At 47.9% G+C, this 20996-nt stretch overlaps 1 protein-coding gene across 1 annotated transcript in view; it reads left to right on the top strand.

The window, feature by feature from the left end:
• Positions 1-20996, top strand: part of Zan (zonadhesin) — a 92032-nt gene that overhangs the window by 11046 nt on the left and 59990 nt on the right. The window contains exons 8-24 of the mRNA XM_076923298.1: positions 292-408; positions 1749-1873; positions 2105-2250; positions 2954-3097; positions 3963-4067; positions 4184-4353; positions 5720-5922; positions 7799-7940; positions 10292-10539; positions 10828-11008; positions 11510-11621; positions 12958-13052; positions 14578-14754; positions 18161-18366; positions 18876-19017; positions 19961-20211; positions 20315-20479. Coding sequence (XP_076779413.1) covers positions 292-408; positions 1749-1873; positions 2105-2250; positions 2954-3097; positions 3963-4067; positions 4184-4353; positions 5720-5922; positions 7799-7940; positions 10292-10539; positions 10828-11008; positions 11510-11621; positions 12958-13052; positions 14578-14754; positions 18161-18366; positions 18876-19017; positions 19961-20211; positions 20315-20479 — 2729 coding nt within the window. The remainder of the gene's footprint in view (positions 1-291; positions 409-1748; positions 1874-2104; positions 2251-2953; positions 3098-3962; positions 4068-4183; positions 4354-5719; positions 5923-7798; positions 7941-10291; positions 10540-10827; positions 11009-11509; positions 11622-12957; positions 13053-14577; positions 14755-18160; positions 18367-18875; positions 19018-19960; positions 20212-20314; positions 20480-20996) is intronic.

Raw genomic sequence — 20996 nt, 5'->3', positions numbered from 1 at the left:
AATCTTAAAGATGAGGAGGAGGAGGAGGAGGAACCACCTGGTGTGTGTGCTTTGGCCCTTAACATCAGGACAAAGTGCCACATTAGCAAGTGTTCTGTTCTGATTCTAGAAAGTTCCCCCTCCTGTCTTTCTACATTACTCTCTGTCAGAGTGGGTGAGACCCTTTGGTCCCTGATCTTTCTTGGGCAGTGGAGCTGGGAATATATCTGAGTAGCAGAGCTGGGGTGTAGGGTCCAGGCAAGTGGGACACTGGAAACAGCTTCCTATATCTGTGTTCCCCTTCTCTGGCAGGTAAGGCCACCTGTCTGGTCTACGGGGACCTTCATTTTGTCACCTTTGATGAGAGGCACATTGGCTTCACGGGGACATGTACCTATATCTTGACCCAAACCTGCGACAACTCCACAGGTAGGACATTCGAGGCAGAGCTGGGCCGGGGTTGGGGTGGGGCTGACATTATAGAGGTGTCTGGCATGGTGGCATAGTATGTGGTTGAACAGGGTTGGTGATTGATGGCAAAAAGTGGTGTATTGGGGCAAGGTCCTCTGTTAAAGAGCCATTGGGATGTGTACGCACACAGAGGGAGCACTTTCAGGCCCATGATCCTGGAGAAACACAGCTGAAGATACCAGTTCCCTGCTGCTGTGGAAGCTTCCTCTGGGACAGTGACAATTACTGTAAAAGTTCCCCCTCTTGTTTGGGGGATGCAGGTCAGCAAAGTGCCTGCTCAGTGGGCATAAAGCCGTGCTTCCCACCCTAGAGCCTCATTAACCGCACAGAGTGCTTGCCTCTTCTCTCATGGAGGAGGAGCAGCAGCACTACAAGATCATCTCAGCTACAGGGAGTTTGAGGCTAGCCTGGGCCACTTGGGAACCTTGTCTCACAAAAAGTCACAAATGAACCTGATCCCCTGAAGATGTCCTAGTCCATGGAGGGGAGGCAAGCCATCTTGAAGTAGATAATCACATGGTGACCTTTTCCATTTGGATTCTGAGTATATATATATATGTATATATATATATAATATATATATTATATATCATATATATTATATATAATTATGTAATATATGTATAATGTAATATATAATACACAATTATATATAATATATACGATATATTTTTTATATATATATATATGCACATACACATATATGTATTCTCAAAACCAAAAGGAACTGAGGATGTGGTTCTGTTGGTTGAATGCCAATTTAGACAAACCCTGGCTTCCACCCCCAGCACCACCTAAACCAGACATGGTAGCACATGTCTATAATGCAAGCACTGGGGTGGAGGAGGTGGTACTCCCCAGTGCTTAAGGTCATCCTCAGCAACATGAAAAAGTGTGAAGCTAGCATAAGATATAATGAGACCCTGTCTGAAATCAACCAACCAATCAACCAACCAAACAACCACTAACCAACCAACCAACCAACCAGACAACCACCATCCAACCAGCCAACCAACCAACCAATCAATACACCAACCAATCAACCAACCAATCAGCCAACCAATCAGCCAATCAAACAAACACAACCAACCAACCAACCAACCAATAAACCAACCAACCAATCAACCAAACAACCAACCAAACAACCACCATTCAAGCAAGCAAGCAACCAACCAACCAAACAAACAAACAAATAACCACCAACCAAACAACAAACAACCAACCACCAACCAAACAACAAAACAACCAAACAAATGTTTGTGACTTAACCCCTCAGCACTCCCCTTCTCTCCATCTAGACCCATTCTTTAGGATAACAGCAAACACCGAAGAACGTGGAGTAGAAGGTGTGTCCTGCCTGAACAAAGTTTTCATCACCCTGTCGGAGACAACCGTTACCATGATCAGGGGCAGACACACATTGGTGAGTCCTGTCCTTTGCTCACCCCACCAGGCCAGGCCATAGTCAGCCCAGAGACCCTATTAGGATTGGGATTAAGCAAAATAATACTTCAAGCCAGTGTAGACGAGAGAAGTCAGAGGAATTCTGTGGAACACTGATGTCTTTTGGCCTCGGATGTGATGTTAGAGTTCTCAGGTCCTCCCTGACACCCCCTCTCCCCCCATCAGTCTCTCTGTCTCCTCTCTCTCCCAGATTGGGGACCAGGAAGTCACCCTCCCAGTCATACCTTCTGATGACATCTATGTGGGTTTGAGTGGGCGATTTGTCGAGCTGAAGACAACATTTGGTTTGAGCGTGAGATGGGACGGTGACCAGCAGCTTTTTGTGACTGTGTCCAGGTGAGGGAGACAGCCTAGTCAGGCAGGCAGCTGGCATTTATCTCCCAGAACCCTCCATGCCCTCAGCCTCCCCCTGCCATTTCAGTTACTCGTGGTTAATCATTTACACGTGTCCTTAAAGCTGGGAAGCATCTAACCCAAGTGGCAGAAAGGAAACAGTAGGAAGTGGGGTCACGGCAGTGGGATAATAGCAGGATGTGTACACAATGCCTTGGGAATGTGTCATAAAGAGTCACTCGGGGACGCTGAAGAGCTGTCAGAAGAGAAGATAGCATCCTTCAGGGAATAGTGGCTCCCCAGATGGGGGGAGAAGGATAACATGGGGACTAGGGGGGTGACTCATCCGGTAAAGAGTAATTCCATCCCTGGAACACACACACACACACACACACAGACAGAGAGAGAGAGAGAGAGAGAGAGAGAGAGAGAGAGAGAGAGAGAGATATAAACCCAAGAGAGAGTAGGGGATAGCAAGGGATGTTGAGCAGAGAGAACAGAGATCCTGCACAGATGGCTCAGGCTGAGGCCTGAGTGGGGGTCTTATTTATCCGAAGCCTGTCACGGAATCAGTTAAGAGTAGATGTTCTCAACCCCCTCCTGGCTCTTACCCGCGGGGCACACAGCTCACTGTCCTCTTGCTGTGGTCTTTGATGACTGAAACCCTTTTCCTTAGTCATGATTCACTCCTCTCCTGGACCCACAGTACCTACTCAGGCAAACTCTGTGGTTTCTGTGGGAACTATGACGGGGACAGCAGCAACGACAACCTCAAGTCAGATGGCATGATGACGCGCGAAGAAGAGGAGCTGGGGCTGAGCTGGCAGGTGGAAAAGGAAGAGGACACGGAGTGAGTGAGGACCCCCACTGCAGCCTGGGATGCTCTTCCTGTTCTCAGCCCTCTTCGACTTTTGCCCATTTTAAGATCCACCAGGGCTGAGCTTAGTTGTTTCTGTCTGTCATTCCAGAAGATGCAGGGATGTCTGGAGCTGCAGACATATTAAGATCTGATTTCTAAAATCCAAGAGCTAAGGCTATAGCTCAGTGGTAGAGCTCCTGCCTAGAATCCCCCAGTGAGGGGTTGGGGGTGTGGCTCAGTGGTAGAGCACCTGCCTAGAATCCTCCAGGGAGGGGCTGGGGGTGTGGCTCAGTGGTAGAGCACCTGCCTAAAATCCTCCAGGGAGGGGCTGGGGGTGTGGCTCAGTGGTAGAACCCCTGCCTAGAATCCCCCAGGGAGAGGCTGGGGGTGTGGTTCAGTGGTAGAACCCCTGCCTAGAATCCCCCAGGGAGAGGCTGAGGGTGTGGTTCAGTGGTAGAACCCCTGCCTAGAATCCCCCAGGGAGAGGCTGGGGGTGTGGCTCAGTGGTAGAGCCCCTGCCTAGAATCCCCCAGGGAGGGGCTGGGGTGTGACTCTTTACTGGGATCCTTGTCTAGAATGCACCAGATGCTGTATTTGATCCCCAGCAGTGTAAAAAAAATGAAACAAAAGCTATAAGGGGGGAAAGTCTGGTAAGCCTTGCCTGTGATCTTTAGGTTTCCAGGAGTATAGGAGGCTCAGGACCAAGCCTGGGCTAACACAATGAGATTGTCTCAAAAGAACAAAACATAAACTGACCAGCGTTGCCCTTTTCTCTTTCCCTACCTGGAGACTCTAGCTTTTCCAGCTTTTTGGGTTCTTCCCGTCTTGCTGACTTTTTCAGCTGGGTCTCTTCCAGGTGTCAGAAGAAGAAGAATCCCCCATCTTGTGACCCTGCTTTGGGGAGCACTATGTCGGGACCCGAGTTGTGTGGACAGCTTGTCAACCCAAGTGGACCCTTTGAGTATGGAGGGGGGGGGGCAGATGGGTGGCAAGGGTTTGCTAGGTGCTGGCATTTCTCTGAGGTGGAGCATAGAGGCTCTGCCCTCTCCTGCCATCTGACTCAGCCTCTCTCCCCAGGACATGCTTGCTTCACCTGAAAGCCTCACCCTTCCTAGATAACTGCGTGACTGACATGTGTAGCTTCCAGGGTCTCCAGCAGAAGCTTTGTGATCATATGTCAGCCATGACGGCCACCTGCCAGGATGCTGGCTATCCCGTGAAGCCCTGGAGGGAACCCCAGTTCTGCCGTGAGTTGGGACCCAAAGCATGGGGGAAGATCTGGTACAGCTCCCTACAGACATAGGCAGGGTATACCCTGTTGAACCCCCATTTTGCTTCCACAAGAGGACAGGGCAGTGAGTAGAACTGAAAATATCCCTCAGCTGCTTGAGTGGCCGAGGCAGGAGGATCTCATGTTTAAGACCAGGCTGAGCAATTCTGGGAGGCTTTTTTTTTTTTTCCAAAACAAAAAATCAAAAAGAGGGATTGACAGGTATCTTAGCAGTAGCGCATGTGCCTAGAATCCATCCATAACCTGGGGGCTTAGTAATAGGATCCTTGCCTAGACTCGGTCAGTGAGGAGCTGGGGGCATGGCTCAAATGTAGAGGAGTTTCCTGATGTGCCCAAGGCACTGGATTCAGTCCTCAGTACTGGTGGGGGTTGGGGGGAGGCAGGAGAAGGAAGAGGCAAAGAGAAGAGGAGAAGAGGAGAAGAGGAGGAAGAGGAGAACCATAACTACCCACAGTCACGTGGTTCTGTAGGGAGGAAGATGGTGTATCTAGGTGCTCCACCAAATTCACACTGCATTCAGTGCAGACTTAATGCCCGTGGCTGTGTTGAAGCTCTTGTATGGACCTCCTCAGTCCTATGAGGTAGCTGCATTAGCCAGACACCCATGCTCAGGACCAGGCTGTTGCTGGCCTTCTGGGCCACACTGGACCACACTTGTTTACTGAGAATGTCTACATCTCAGAGTGTGTGTGTGTATCTTCCAATTTGTAGCTAATCTGCCTTCCAGCATGGAGGGCCTTGGTAGCACCCAAGCTTGGTTTAGGCTTGGTTTAGGCAGCTGTTTTTGTTTGTTGTGCCTTGCTTTTTTTTGTAGCCCAGGCTAGTCTTGAATTCACCATAGAGCTTAAGATTGAATTCTTGATTCTCCCACCTCTGCATCCCTGGTACTTGGAGAACAGGCATGCACCACCACAACTAGTTTATGTGGCACCAGGGATGGAACCCGGGGCTTCCTGCATGCTAGACAAGCACTCTACCGACTGAGCTCCGTCCTCAGATGGCAGGCAGCTGTTTTAGCTTTTAGCAGCAGCCCTTTATAGTCAGCTCTACTCCTTGGTTTGTCTTCTCAGAGCTATATGTTTCAATATGGGTCACGGCATCTCTAGTGGGGACCTCCCCCCCCCCCCCATGTGTTCTTTTCTTTTGTACCTTGGTCTTGTCAATCTCCTTTTGAAATTATTTTCTGAGACAGGTTCTCACTATGCAGCCCAGGCTGGCCTGGAACTCTCAGTCCTGATACCACAGCCTCCTTCATCCTGGAATTACAGGCTTGTAGCATCACACCCATGCCTGTCTCCTTACCTAAGCTTCTCCCTCCACAGCCTTGGTCTGCCCTAAAAATAGCAGGTACTCCCTATGTGCCAAACCATGCCCGGACACCTGCCATCCTAGATCTACTACCCAGCTCTGCTCAGACAAGTGTGTGGAAGCCTGCGAGTGTGACCCTGGCTTCATCCTCAGTGGTTCTGAGTGTGTCCCTTCATCCCAGTGTGGGTGCACCGACCTCCAGGGGCGCTACTTCAAGGTGAGCAACTGACAAAAACCCCTTAGCCCTACAGACAGAAACGACTTGCTCTGAGACTAAGGTGGGGGAGGGCAGATGGGCAAGAAGAGAAGGGCCGGGAAAAAGCAGGACTAGCTAAGGCTGGCATAGCAGAGCCTTCCCGCCTCTCTGCTTTCCTGGCTATACTCAAACTTCCTCCCTCCCTTCCTTCCTTCCTTTCTTCTTGTCTTTTGATTTTGCTGAAGATAGAACCTTGTGCATGTTAGCAAGAGCTCTACCACTGAGCCACACCCCCAGCCCCTCACTGGAGGATTCCAGGCAGGGGCTCTACCACTGAGCCACGCCCCCAGCCCCTCACTGGGGGATTCTAGGCAGGTGCTCTACCACTGAGCCATGCCCCCAGCCCCTCACTGGGGGATTCTAGGCAGGGGCTCTACCACTGAGCCACGCCCCCAGCCCCTCACTGGGGGATTCTAGGCAGGTGCTCTACCACTGAGCCACGCCCCCAGCCCCTCACTGGGGGATTCTAGGCAGGGGCTCTACCACTGAGCCACACCCCTAGCCCCTCACTGGAGGATTCTAGGCAGGAGCTCTACCACTGAGTTTGTAGTACTGGCTAATACACCCAAGCTCTAGCTTTTTATTTGTTGTTCTTTTCCCTTTTTTTTTCTCTTGCTTTATTTTTGTTTTCTGAGACAGGGTTTCTCTTTGTAACAGCCCTGGCTGTCCTGGAACTCACTCTGTAGACCAGGCTGGCTTGAAATCAGAAATCTGCCTGCCTGAGTGCTAAGATTAAAGGCACCCTGCCACAAGCACCTGCCTTGTCAAAAAAAAAAAAAACAAAAAAAAAAAAAAAACAAACAAACCTCAAAATTTTAAGACAAGATCTTGCTATTTGCTATGTACTTCTTGCTGGCCTCAAGCTCAATCCTCCTGCCTCTGCCTCCCCAGTGTTAGGATTACAGGTAACCACCACCATACAAGTCTTGTTAGTCTCTTCCCAACCCTGGTGTCCCTATTGGAGTCCCTCACCTCCCTTGAGGCCTTGTTGCAGCACTTCTTTCTGCTTGGATCTTTTCTGATAACTAAGTTAGGGACATCTCTTAGATGTGTGGTGGCCCTTATATATAATTACAGTTCCGGGGACGCTGAAGCAAGAGGATCTGAAGTTCCAGGTCAATTGAGCCACCCTGTTTCAAACAAACAAACAAACAAACAAACTCTCAAGAATAGCAAGAATTGACAGTGTGCTTGTCTTAGTTAGGGTTTTACTGTTGTGAACAGACACCATGACCAAGGCAACTCTTATAAGCAACAGCACTTAATTGGGGCTAGCTTACAGGTTCAGAGGTTCAGTTCATTATCATCAAGGTGGGAGCATGGCAGTACACAGGCAGACATGGGGCTGGAGGAGCCGAAAGTTCTACATCTTGATTCAAAGGCAGATAGGAGAAGACTGAAAGACAGCTAGGACAAGAATCTCAAAGCCCACCCTCAGAGTGACACACTTCTTCCAACAAGGCTACACTTAATCCAACAAGGCCACTACTCACTGGGCCAAGCGTATTCAAATCACCACAGGGCTCATAGTGGGGAGCTGTCCTTGGGTGTCTGTCTGCTTTACCTGGGTGTGTATCATATGGGAGAACTGATGACTAATGTAGTTACTTATTGCCCTTCCATCACTGGTTGGCGAGGTCTTTGGGGACATTTTTCTCTATTGTTATTTCTGTTAAATTCTTCATTGCATTTATCTTGGTGTGTCTGTGCTCACACACCATGGTCAGAGGGAAATATGCAGGAGTTAACTCTCTCTTTTTAGCATGTGGGTCTCAGGACTGAACTCAAACCTTCAACAGGGAAACCAGCTCTTATGGTCTTCCCTTCCTCACCTCAGGTACAGGAGCAGTGGTTTAATCCAGACTGCAAGGAGATCTGCACTTGTGAAAGCCACAACAACACCCGCTGCAAGCCCTGGAAGTGTAAGGCTCAGGAGGCCTGCAGCCACAAGAATGGCATATTAGGTTGTCATGCCCAAGGTGAGCAGTCAAGTCACCGTGAAAGGTGAGGGGGGGGGGGCTTCATTTGACAGGTTCTAGAAACACCTAGGAAACAAGTCTTCGGTTGTGTCTGTTAGGAAGTTTCTAGATTGAGATAACTGAAGTGAGAAGACTCACATGAAATGTATGTTGCATCATTCTGTGGGCTGGGGTCCTGGACTGCAGAGGTCTCAATATGGCCGCGGCCAGACACCGACCAAACTTTTGAGAAAGAAAATGAGAAACACTGGGTATCACGTGGTAACTCTCATGCTTCTGGTTGTGGGAAAACTCTGATCTTACTTCCATAACCTCAAACTACACCCAGTTCATTCCTTTCCACTCTTGTATACATCTTTGTTGTAAGGTGTCTGCCTATTCTTTGGAGCAAAATCCTCTGTACACTTTCAGAAATAAGCTATTTTGCAGGCCGCTCATGCCTTTAATCCCAGCATTCAGCAGGCAGATCTGTAAGTTCCAGGCTAGCCTGGTCTACAGAGGTCCAGGACAGCCAGGCCTATTACACAGAGGAAACCCTGCCTCAAAAAAACCAAACCAAACCAAACCAAACCAAACCAAAAGACCCCAAAACATCAAACAAAAAACAAACAAGAAATAAGCCATTCATTGATTTAAAAAGAGTTTTGTTGAAGGAGTTTGCTGATTTATTGTCTTCAGAATTAAGAGTAATGCAGGAATTTGCAGTTAAAAGAATTTGGCCTCCGTGTGTGTGTGTGTGTGTGTGTGTGTGTGTGTGTGTGTGTGTGTGTTTGATTATTCTGTGGCAAGTTCATATTTTTAAGGTCAAGTTGACATTTTCTCTGGCTTAAAAGTCACTAATCTTAACCTCCAAAGAGATTCCTGGCTCATTGCTAATATGGTAATATTCTGTCAGGAGGCTGAACTTTTACAGCTCTCAAGTAATCGAGGAGATCGGTTCCGTGTGTAATCAGTCCACAACTAGAAGAAGCAGCTGTTAAGAAGAGCAAGATTTAGCTGGAAAATTCTAATTTGACAGTGTATTTTTATACTTTGCTTAAAGCAAACATACATCTTCTAGTTTGTTTTCTGTGTTGTGATAAACACCAGGACCAAAAGCAAGCCGGGGAGGAATGGGGTTACTTCAGTTTACAGGCTACAGTCCTTCAGAAACTGAAGGCGGGAACTGAAGTAGAAAAATCTGAAGAAATACTGCTTACTGGCTTGCTTCCCAAGTCACACCCTTTCTCATACAGCCTAGAGCCACCAGCCTAGGGATGGCACTGCTCACAGTAGACTGGGCCCTTCTACATCAACTGAGAATCAAGGAAGTTCCTCTAAATATGTTCACAGGCCGATCTGATAGAGGCAATTTTGCAATTGAGGTCCCTTCTTTCCAAGTGTGTCAGGTTGTCATCTGAAGCTAATGATGGCTGTAAGAACTCAACATTTAGAGCTGTCTGCTGTGCTGTGTAAGTGCTCAGTTCCTTTTCCCCGAGTTTTTCTGTCGGTTTGAAAGTATTACTACTTTTGTCATTTGAGCTTATATAGAAGCTACCCAAGGTCCCATGAACATAGATCTTGTTTTTTTAGGGCCAAAGGATGATGGGGGAAGGGGGCGGGAATAGATGAGAGCAGAGGTGCAAATGTCTTGATGTCTGTTGACTAGACTATTAGGCCACAATTTTGAAGCCTTGTATAACCTCAAAGCCTTTGTGTAGAAGTGGTTAAACTGTAAAAAAAAAAAAAATCAGTGTGTTTTGTTATTTAATAAAAGGAGGGAGAAGAAGAGGGAGAGGAGAAAGAAGGGGGAAGAAAAAGAATCAGGAGGAGGATGGGGAGGAAGGATTCTTTGATCTCTAAGTTTGGAAGGTTTCAGTCTATGATCATCTGATCTTGTTGATTTGGGACCCCTGGTTAGGCAGCACATCCTGTTGGGAAATATGGCGAAACAAAAAGTTCTTACCTCACAGCTTGGACATGAAGGAAAGAAAGAGAAAGAACCTCACAATTCCCTTCAACAATGACCAATGACCTCAGACCTTCGTTCAGCTACACCTAAAGTTTCCACCACTTCCAATAAGATTGAGCTGGGGAATCAGGATTCTGGCACATGGGTCTTTGGGATTCTGGATCTAAACTGTAAAAGCATGAGCAGCATCTTCAGGGGCTCAGAAAGTGAAGTTGGGGGAAGCTGACTCCTTTCTTGACCCCCCTGAGCCAAACCAACGGGTCTTCCAGAGGAAACTCAAGTCCAAGGATGTACCATGGGCAGTAACTCAAAACAGCACCCCCCCCCCAAGATGGCAGCCTCGGCTTGAGGCTTCTGGGATTTGGGACAATGAGACACCAAAGCCTGTTCTCTCCCCCAGGTGCAGCCACCTGCATCGCCTCTGGTGACCCCCACTACCTGACATTCGATGGGGCTTTGCATCATTTCATGGGCACCTGCACTTATGTCCTGACCCAGCCTTGCTGGTCCAAATCTCAAGACAACAACTTTGTCGTGAGTGCCACCAATGAGATACACGATGGCAACTTGGAAGTCTCCTATGTCAAAGCTGTCCACGTGCAGGTCTTTGACCTCAAAATCTCCCTGTTCAAAGGTCGAAAGGTTGTGGTAGGTGTCCTAATTACCTCCTAGACCCCACACCACCTAACCTCGTCCTCCTTTCTTCTTTTATTGTTGTTATTGTTGAGGTAGGGTCTCATGTGTCCAGGTTGACCTGGAACTTGCTATGTAGCTAAGGATAACTTTGAACTACCAGTCCTCATACCTCCAAGAAATGAGCTCTAAGACCACTCCATCCTAGTCTCCAATCTGTAAACCCCTGACCCACTTTGTCTTTGTCCCAAGTTTCTGATCCTCCCCTCCCCTCTCTCTCTCATATCCTGCTTGATTCTGCAGCTGAACAACCAAAGGGTGGTGCTACCTGTGTGGCCTTCAAAAGGACGGGTGACCATTAGATTGAGTGGCATCTTTGTCCTGCTCTACACGAACTTTGGGCTTCAAGTTCGCTATGATGGAAGGCATCTGGTGGAGGTGACAGTGCCTTCCACATATACTGGCAAACTGTGTGGACTGTGTGGTAAGCACACCAGGGGAAAGCTGCGCCCCTCTCCCCACATCTCTATTAGGTGTCCTCAGGACTTGTCAACTGATGAATGAGTTGAGGACACTGGGCCCAAAAGCAGGTGCCCAGGAAACCCAGAGAAAAGGGTTGCCAAATATAATGGTATGTGCCTGAAATCATGGTACCTGGGAGGCAGAGGCAGGAGGATCAGGAGTTGAAGGCCATTCTCTGTTATGTAGTAAGTTCAAGGGCAACCTGGGCTGCATAAAAATCTGCTCCCAAACAAATAAAGGTGAAAGGTGGAATGGGAAATAGCTAATCTGGTGGAGCTCTTGCCTAGCATGCAGGAAGTCTTGGGTTTTGTCCCCAGCACTGCATAAACTGGGTGTGGTAAGGCATGCCTATAATACCATGACTTGGGAGGGGTCAATAAAAGGATGAAGAGTTCAAAGACATCCTTGGCTACATAGTTCAAGGCTAGCCTGGAGCTAAGCTAAGCTCCTGTGCCACCCTTAGGGAACTACAACAATAACAGCATGGATGACAATCTGCGTGCAGACATGAAGCCGGCAGTCAACTCACTTATGCTGGGAGCTGCTTGGAAAATCCTTGAAGCCTCTGATCCTGGGTGAGTTGGGTATAGGGATCTTGGCCTAGGTGAGCTGAAGCTGGGTGAACTGCGCTTGAGTGAGCTAGGCCTGGTGAGGGCTGAACCTTAGCAAGCTAGCCTAGGGGAAATGAACCCAGAGAGATGGACATGAGAGGGGTCAGAGCATGGGGGAACTGGGCATCTGATGAGCTGGGCCTAAAGAAACTGGTTCCTGAAGGAAGTCTGCAAGTGACTGTCTCTTATGTGTCTGGGCTCCCTCTGTGCTGAACTCCCAACTCCCAGGAATCCAGTCATTTCTGTTCTTCATCCTGTCTCATGTTTCCAGTGCTGGGATGGAACTTGGGACTTTGCCCATGGCAGATATACACTCAACCCCTGGCTATGGTTCCATCCCTGACCTGAGGCTAGAAGTTGGAAGCATTGTTCTGACAGGGTTGGGAGTGTAACCCATAGGTAAAGTGCTCTACTAGCATTCATGAAGCCTTGGGTTCTATCTCCAGTACCACATAAATCAAGCAGGATGGTGCATGCCTGCAATACCAACGGATGGGAGGTGGAGGCAGGGGGATCAGTATTTCAAAGTCATCCTGGGCCATATAGTGAATTCAAGGCTAATTTGGGCTACATGAAAGAGTGTGTGTGTGTGTGTGTGTGTAGGCATAGACATAGGCATAGGTATAGATAGATAGAGATATATAGATATATAGATATGGTGGGGGCTGGGGAGGTGACTCAACCTTTAAGAGTGCTAACTGCTTTGTAGAGGACCCAGGTTTGGTTCCCAGCACCCACATGATGGCTCACGACCACCTGCAACTACAGTTTAAAGGGATCTGATGCCCTCTTCTGGTCTCTCTAGGCACCTGCACTCATATGCGTATACCCACACTCAGATATTCAAATACGTAATTAAACACAATAAACTAAACAGTAAACATGTATAATAAAATGTAAACAAGCTAGACACGGTGGCTCATGTCTTTCATCCCAGAACTCAGGAGGCAGAAGCAGATGGGTCTCTGTGAGTTCAAGGCCAGCCTGGTCTACAGAGTGAGTTCCAGGAGAGCCAGGACTATGTAGAGAGACTCTGTCTCAAAAAAAAAAAAAAATGTAAACAGTTAAGTAAAATTGTTCTGACGTCTCAGGCCTGTGCCAACGGACTTCTCTTATGCTTACCTTTGACACAGCCACTTGGGAAGTCCTGTTGACCCTCTAGCCTTCTTCCTTCCTGATGTGTCCCCTGGCCACTTGAGGGTGCCCTGGTGTCCTTCCCATTTTTCTCTCTGTGACTTAGCTTCAGTTTGTTGGACTCTTCCAACCTAAGTTTCTAACCTTTCCCCTCCTCTTTATCCAGCTGCTTCCTAGTCGGGGGCAAGCCCTCCCACTGCATAGAGAGTGACATGGACGACTCCTGGACTAAAAAATGTGCCATCTTGATGAATCCTCTTGGTGAGAGACACCTCCTCCCAGATCCCTTTGTCCTTAACCCTGGGCATGACCCCATGCAGTTATGATGGGAGAAAGAGCCAGAGTAGAAGCAGATAGAATGGCAGGGAGGCCAGCAGGAGCTCAGAATAGCCAAGTGGTTATCGTTTTAGGAGCCATAACTGCTAGGCCCTCTTAGACATTTGGTTCCCAGTGCATCTGGTTTTGTCATTGTTGTTTTGTTTTGAGACTTGATCCCATGTATCTCAGGATGTCCTTGAACCTACTGTGCAGCCAGGGATGCCACTGAACTTCTGATCTTCCTGCCTCTACCTCTTGAATGTGTGGGGTTACAGATGCTCACCACCATAGCTTGTACATGTGGTGCTGGGGATTGAACCCAGGGCACGCCAAGTAAGCACAACTGAGCTACATCCCCAGTTCCTGTTTATTTTTTTTTTCAGATAAGGTCTCAGTTTTAGCCCAGAGTGTTTCATGTAGCTCATGCTGGTCTTAAAAATCACGGTGACCCTCCTGCCTCATTCTCCCAAATGCTAGGGTTATGGGCCCATGATACCATGTCTGACTATATCCAGGCTTCAATGCAAGTGAATATTAAGTTAGCTGTGCAGGAGCTGAGGACATAGGTCAGTTGCAAAGTGCCTGTCTTGCAAGCACAAGACTCGAGTTTGAGCCCTAGAGCCCAAATAACCTAAATATGAGGCTGGAGAGAAGGCTCAGAGAGTAACAGCACTCACCATCAAACCTGATGGTTTCAACCCTTGGGACCCACACGGAACCAACTCCAGCAAGTTGTACTCTGACCTGTACAGGTGTGCTGCAGAATGTGCGCCCTTCACCACGAAATGATAATAAATAAATAAATAAATAAATAAATAAATAAATAATACATAATACATACATACATACAACTATGCAGGGATGGTGGCACATATGTGTGATCCCGGTGCCGAGAGAACAGAGACAGGTGAATCCTTGGAGCTCAAGTGCTAACAAGCTTAGCCGAGGTGGTGAGTTCCAGCTTGGTCCATGAGATACTGTTATCTCAAAAAGCAAGATGGAGGTCTGGAAAGATGGTTCAGAGGATGCAAGTGCCTGCTGCCATCAAGTCTAACAGTTAGCCAAGTCTGATCCCTAGGTCTCATAAGGTGGAAGGAGAGACCTGAGTCCTGTGGGTTGTCTTTTGATCTTTGCATGTGCGCTGTGACACATGTGCCTCTACACACACACACACACACACACACACACACACACACTAATGCCATAGCACATGTGCCCACACACACATACATACATACATATTATATGCAAAATAAATATTAATATGAATAAAATTAAAACCCAAGGTGGATGATTCCTGAAGAATGACTCCTGAAGTTGTCCTCTGGTTTCCTCTGGTACACCTACAGACACCTGCACACACATATAGGATACACACATATCCCTTAAATTAGCTGTATAGAAGCTTCAAGGCCCAGCTTGCTCCCTGGGCTCACCCTCTTCTCCCCCACTTTATCTTGTCCACCAGGGCCTTTCTCCAATTGCCACGAGGTGGTGCCCCCGCAGGCCAGCTTCTCCAGTTGTGTGTATGGCCAGTGTGAGACCAACGGAGACAACCTAACCCTCTGCCGCTCCCTGCAGGCCTACGCATCTCTGTGTGCCCAGGCCGGCCAGATGATTACCTGGCGAAACAGCACCTTCTGCCGTGAGTGATCCTCCCCTTAGCTCCTCCAGCCCTTGGGGAATCCTGAGAACCCATCCTCTCCTATCCCAAAGCTAAGTTCCCCAGTCTGCACACACACTCACAGGGAGCTCGCTCTCCCCGTTCTCATTCTCATTCGGCTTCTTCCAGCTTGCCTCTGACCGCTGCTTGTCTTAGAGTGGCCAGAGCCTCTTTTGTTCCTGTTCTGGCTGCTGCTGTTTTTGTTGTTGCTGCTGTAGTTTTGAGGCAGGGTCTCAGGATCTCATGTAACCCAGGCTGGCCTCAAACTTGCTGTGTGGGTCAGGAGAGCTGGATTCCAGGTGTATACCATCATGCCTGATTCCATCTGATTTTATCTCATCAAAAATTTAGCCTGTTGTTCCCCTCCCCAAGGCCACTTCTTTTAACAAAACCCTTTAAATTTTTTTTTTCAATTAATTAATCTTGAGACGGTGTCGCATTATGTAACCCTGGCTGCCTGGAACTGTCTATATAGATTAGGGTGGACTCAAATTCAAAGAGGTCTGCCTGCCTCTGCCTCCTGAGTGCTGGGATTAAAGGTATGGACCTGGATGGAAGCAGTGTTTAAATAGTTTTAAATGTATTGTGTTTTCTGTTTGGGTTGGTTGGTTTTTGCTACATGTGAATTTGTGTGTGGTGTGCGCCACACCCCCCTTTTTTTTTTCATGTGTGCATGTATGCACAAGCCATGGTGTGCCTGTGGAGGTCAGAGGACAACTTGCAGGAGTTGGTTCTCTCCTTCCACCATGAGGGTCCTGGGGAGCAAACTCAGGTGAACAGATTGTCAGCAAGCACCTTTACCGTCTGACCTATTACTGTCCCTGTGTATTCATTTTCAGGTGTGAGCACACATGTATGCAGGTGTGAGTGTGTGAGTGTGTGTGAAGAGCAGAGGTTGACCCTCGGGTATCTGCCTTGATCTCTTTTCACTTGATTTGCTGAGGCAGGATCTCTCTGTAAGCCTGGAGCTCGTTGGCAGACTAGTCTAGTTAGCCAGCTTGAGAACCCCATGTCAGCCTCCTGAGTTGCGGAATTACAGGTAGACAATTATATCTGCCCAGCTTTCATGTGCTTGCCGAGGACCCGAATTCTAGTCTTCACGGTCACTTTGCAAACTACCTATTTGGCCGTCTTCCCAATCTCGTTTGTTTGGTTTTTGAGACAAACCCTTGTTAAGTAGCCAAAATTGGCCTTGAGCTGTCTGCACGTTCTATGGCGTTCTCAAACAGAGTCTCGACTGCTGGGATTTGAGACCTACAGCCTTCCTTTCCTGTCACTGTAGTGTTAAGGATCAAGCCCAAGGTTCTGTGTATGCTAGGCAGACCCACTACCATGGAGTTAAAACCCATTTTAGACATCTGGGGAAAACAATATGGCAGTTCCTAAAAAAATAATTAAAAGTAGATTTATCATCTGACCTACAATCCAGTCCTACATGCAGAAAACAGTCATCTGTACTAAAATTCTTAAACAAATGTGTAGACTTAGATTTTTCAAAGCCTACTTTTAATAAAGGTTCTCAAATGCTTCGACCCCCCACTTCTAGCCCACCGTCTAAAGGTAGGAGAGAAAAGGTGGGAAACAGGATAAAAGGAGGTGGACCTGTTTAGAAATAGTTCTTTGGGACAATTACAATCCCAGTTCAATAGTATCAGGATCAGTTCGTCAAACGTGAATCCGCAGCAATGGCACAAACCAGCAGAAACAGCAGAAACAGCAGCTGAATTGGCACGAGTCAGCAAGAACAACCAGAACCAGTCAAAATTCAAGGAGTTCTCTGCCATGCCTCTCTCAATGAAATAAACATCAGTGAAGACAGGAGACTAACAAAGTGTTGCATGGCTAGCCAGCTATGCAAGCGCCCTGTCACTGTCCGTTGGGTCCCTGCTTAGACTCTCTTCAGACATCATGTGACCTCTCATGGGCCTTGCTTTAGTGAAACATCACGGAAGTCCGCATCACATGACACAACCAAAAATCTCCACTTCCCAAAAGTCTATACAAATATCCTTTATTATAGCCAACCAGTGGATGGAAGTCTGAGCTACAGGTGCCAACCTGTAAGGCTGTACTTGGGAGGACAGCTGGAGGCCAGGCTGTCCTATCTAGCAAGGCCCCACTAAGATTGGAAACTATTCAAATGTCTTATCAACTGTGGAGTGGGTTAACAAAATGGCGTGTTTATATAATTATACAGCTATAAAAAAGAATGAAATCCCAGCTCAACATGGACAGATGTTGAAACCTGTGCTCACTAGAGAAGCCACAAAGGATCATATGTGATACCATTTATATACAAAACCATTTTGGACATTTTTTAAGTGTACAAAATTCAGTGGTAAGAAGACCATTCACTGTATTCTACAACTGCCAAACCCCTGTGACCATCTGTCACCTGAACTTTTTCTTCCCCAGCTGAAACTCTGACTTAATAACACTGCATCCTACATCCCCTCAGCCCTGACTCTACAAACTTAACTTCCTGTAAGAATTGGCATAGTGAGAGATACCTGTAATCCTAGCCATTGGGAGGCAGGAGGATCAGAAATTCAAGGTCAGACCAGCCAGGACTACATAGTCAGTCAGTCTCTAAAAAAAAGAAAGAAAGAAAGAAAGAAAGAAAGAAAGAAAGAAAGAAAGAAAGAGGACATCACCTAAGAAATTGAAACCTGAGGTTAGGTGTCATTTTAATATTTTTAAATAATGGCCCTTTTAATATAGATGTGACTTTAATATCCTTGCACATACATACACCCATCCCTACACATGTCTACACACATGTGAAGATGTGCACATGAAGAATCATATGGAATGTGTCCTGTGATAACCAGCTTCCTTCATGTAGCATGATTTCCCAGGTTCATCCACGTTGGATTCCATTCTTCATTCGTGAGGAGGAGGAGGATGCGATTTTAAACAGGGTTTCTTAAATCTCACGCTGGCCTCGAACTCATGGCAGCCTTCCTGCATTGGCCTCGGAGTTCTGGGATTACAGGTGTGTCCTGCCATGCCCAGGTCATACTTCCCATGGAAGGCTAAATAATAGTTCACTGTAGAGCCATGACAGGCAAGTGTGGCAGTTCATACAAGTAACCCAGCAATCAGGAGGCTGTGTAAGGAAGTTATGAGTTTGAGGCCAACTTGAGTCACAGAGCCAAACCCTGTACTAATCAAGTGCTTAAGCAATAAATAAAATAGAGCATGGTGGCACATGCTTGTAATCTCAGAACTGGTGAGATGGAGGCAGGAGGATGAGGAATTCAAGGTCATACCTGACTACACAGCAAACTCAAGGCTAGCCTGGGCTACATGATACCCTTCCCAGGAATTTTCACCCCAAGATCAGGAGGTAGCATTCTGCCTTCCTTAACGTTTGTATCCTTTTTAGCTCTGAAGTGCCCACCCAAGAGCAGCTACAACCCATGTGCCAACTCCTGCCCAGCCACCTGCCTTACCCTAAGCACCCCAAGAGATTGCCCCACACTGCCCTGTGTCGAGGGCTGTGAATGCCAGAGTGGCCACATCCTGAGCGGAACCACCTGTGTGCCCCTCAGACAGTGTGGCTGCAGTGACCAGGATGGCTCCTATCACCTGGTGAGAGGCCTTATGGCAGGGGACACTCTCCCCTTTCTAGCTTCATGTGGGTGTGGGGAGGCAAGAGAAAAGAAACCAGGAAGGTGGGGGCCTTGGAGCCCAAGAAGAGGTGGGGCAGGACAGAGCCCAGGGTGGGGGTGCAAGCTCAAATCCCGGGAATGATGGTGATCTCAGCTGTAATCTCAGCCCTTGAAAGGCTGAGGCAGAAGGGTCATGAGCTCAAGGACAGCCTGGGCTACATAGTAAGAGCCTGTCTCTAAGAAAACATAGATGATTAGATTGAAGGAAAATGGCCGTTGTGGGGGAGAAAGGAAGGAGGGGAGGTAGTCGGGGGAGCGGGGGGGGGGAGGAAAAAGAAAGGAGAAGGGAAGGAGGGAGGGGAGGAAGGGAGAAAGATGGGGGAAGGGAAGGGACCAAATGCAGTTACCCTTCTGGGTTGGGGAGGGCTCCACCCATCTCCAGTTTCCAAGTTTCCTATTGGCTCTGCTGATGATGGCCATGCCCCACAGTTGGGGGAGAGCTGGTACACAGAGAAGACCTGCACCACCCTCTGCACGTGCTCAGTCCACGGCAACATCACCTGCAGCCCAACGTCCTGTAAGGCCAACCACGTGTGCTTGCGCCAGGAAGGGCTGCTACGCTGCATTGCAGGTAAGTGGGTCCATGCCGCAAGGGGTGTCCCTTCAGTCACGAGGGGCAGCTCTCCCAGTCCTCCACACCTCCCGACACCCATGTTGTACTGGAGTCTGACATAATCTGGCCTTACCTGAAGGACTTGTGGCAGAACTCAAATTGCCATCTCCTCACCTCCCACCCTAGTCTGGTCTTGAACTCCTGATCTTCCTGTGCTTACTTCCCAAGTGTTGGGATCACAGGCATGTACCACCATACCTAGCTCTTTCTATCATGTTTTAAAAAGTATATTTCATGTTTTAAAAAGTATATTAAAAAGTATATTTATTCTGTGCGGGGAGGTGGGCATGCACCTGTGCATATAAGGAAGCCAAAGGATAACTTTGGCATATATGCCAAAGGGGATTGGTTCTCCTCTTCCACCGTGTGGGTTGTGGGAATCAAACTCAGGTTATCAGGCTTGGCTATAGCTTCCCTTACCTGTTCACCAGTCTCACGGGCCCCACACCTGCTCTTCCAAAGCATATTTTAATTCCTAGCTGGGTGGGTTCAACCCTATCTGCCCTCAAGTCTTATGCCAGCAGATGTGGCACATCCTTAGACTTTGATTCCTTCCTGCCTGCCTGCCTGCCTGCCTGCCTGCCTGCCTGCCTGCCTTCCTTCTTTGTTTGTTTGTTTTTGTTTTTCAAGACAGGGTCTCTCTGTATGGCCCTGGCTGTGCTGGAATTCACTCTGTAGCTGAGGCCAGCCTTGAACTCAGTGATCTCCAGCCTCTGCCTCCTGAGCGTTAAGATCAAAGTTGTGCGCTGCCACCACCACCACCACCATCACCACCACCACCCCTTGGCTTAAATGTGTCCACTCTTTCTTGGGTCTCTCTGGCCTGGACTAGGCAGAGAGAAGGGTGGGTGGTGTTCCTACGGGCCTTGGCATGATCCCTCTGCTACCTCTTTCTCCACAGAGATGGGAGAGTGTTACATCTCAGAGGATTCCCAGATCGTTAGCTTTGATGACCATAGTCATCCTATCCAAGACACGTGTACTTACATCTTGGTCAAAGTGTGCCACCCCAACACGAACCTGCCTTTCTTCACGATCAGTGCCAAGACTGACATAAAAAACAACAGCAACAACAAGACTTTTGGTGTCTATCAGCTGTACATTGACATCTTAAACTTCCACATCACTCTTCAGAAAGACCGTCTAGTCCTCGTAAGCTTTGTACTTACTAATCCTGGGCTGTGAAAGAAGAGTGAACACTGGGAGGAGAGTCTCTGGTTCCCGCATCTATTCATGGTTCTGTCTTCCCCTTCAGATCAATGACTCAATCGTCACCCTTCCTGCCACCACCCAGATCCCAGGAGTCAGTGTCATGACTGAAGATGTCTATACCATTGTCACAATTAAGGATGAAATTCAAGTCAAGTTTGAGAGCAGTAATTTCTTAGCTGTCAAAATCCCTGCATCATCTAATGGGAAGGTTAGAAGGAAAACACCTGACTATGTGCTGGGGAGGTGGATTTTGGGGGTGTAGAACGGTGTACTATTCTTAACACACTGAAGAGGTCATTCCCTAGCATAGAAGAAGGAAACAGAACGTTCATTTCTATGCAGGCACGGCAAGTGTGCATCAGTGAAAAATGCCTTAAAGCCTGGTGTGTTGGCACATGCATCTAGTCTGGCAAGTTCCAGGCTACCCAGAGAGACGGTGTCTCAAAGACTAAATGGCTTAGGTTTTATTGGTTTTGAAAGAGTGCCAACCTACTATCCAGAAAGCCCTGGGTTCCATCTCCGGCAACGTATAAACTGTGGATAGTAGTACAAGCCTGTAATCCCTGCACTTAGGAGTTGGAGGCAGGAGGATCAACAATTTAAGGTCATCCTCAGCTACACATCAAGTTGGAGGCCAGCCTGGGCTACAGAAAACCCTGTTTCCAAAGATTAAAAATAAAAATTGAAAAAGGCAGTGAAGCTCGTAGCCTAGTGATAGAGCACCT

The sequence above is a fragment of the Arvicanthis niloticus genome, chromosome 24 (genome assembly GCF_011762505.2).
Source record: "Arvicanthis niloticus isolate mArvNil1 chromosome 24, mArvNil1.pat.X, whole genome shotgun sequence".
Lineage (NCBI taxonomy): Eukaryota > Metazoa > Chordata > Mammalia > Rodentia > Muridae > Arvicanthis > Arvicanthis niloticus.
Note: the sequence above shows the minus strand (reverse complement) of the source record. Positions and strands in the feature narration are given on the sequence as shown.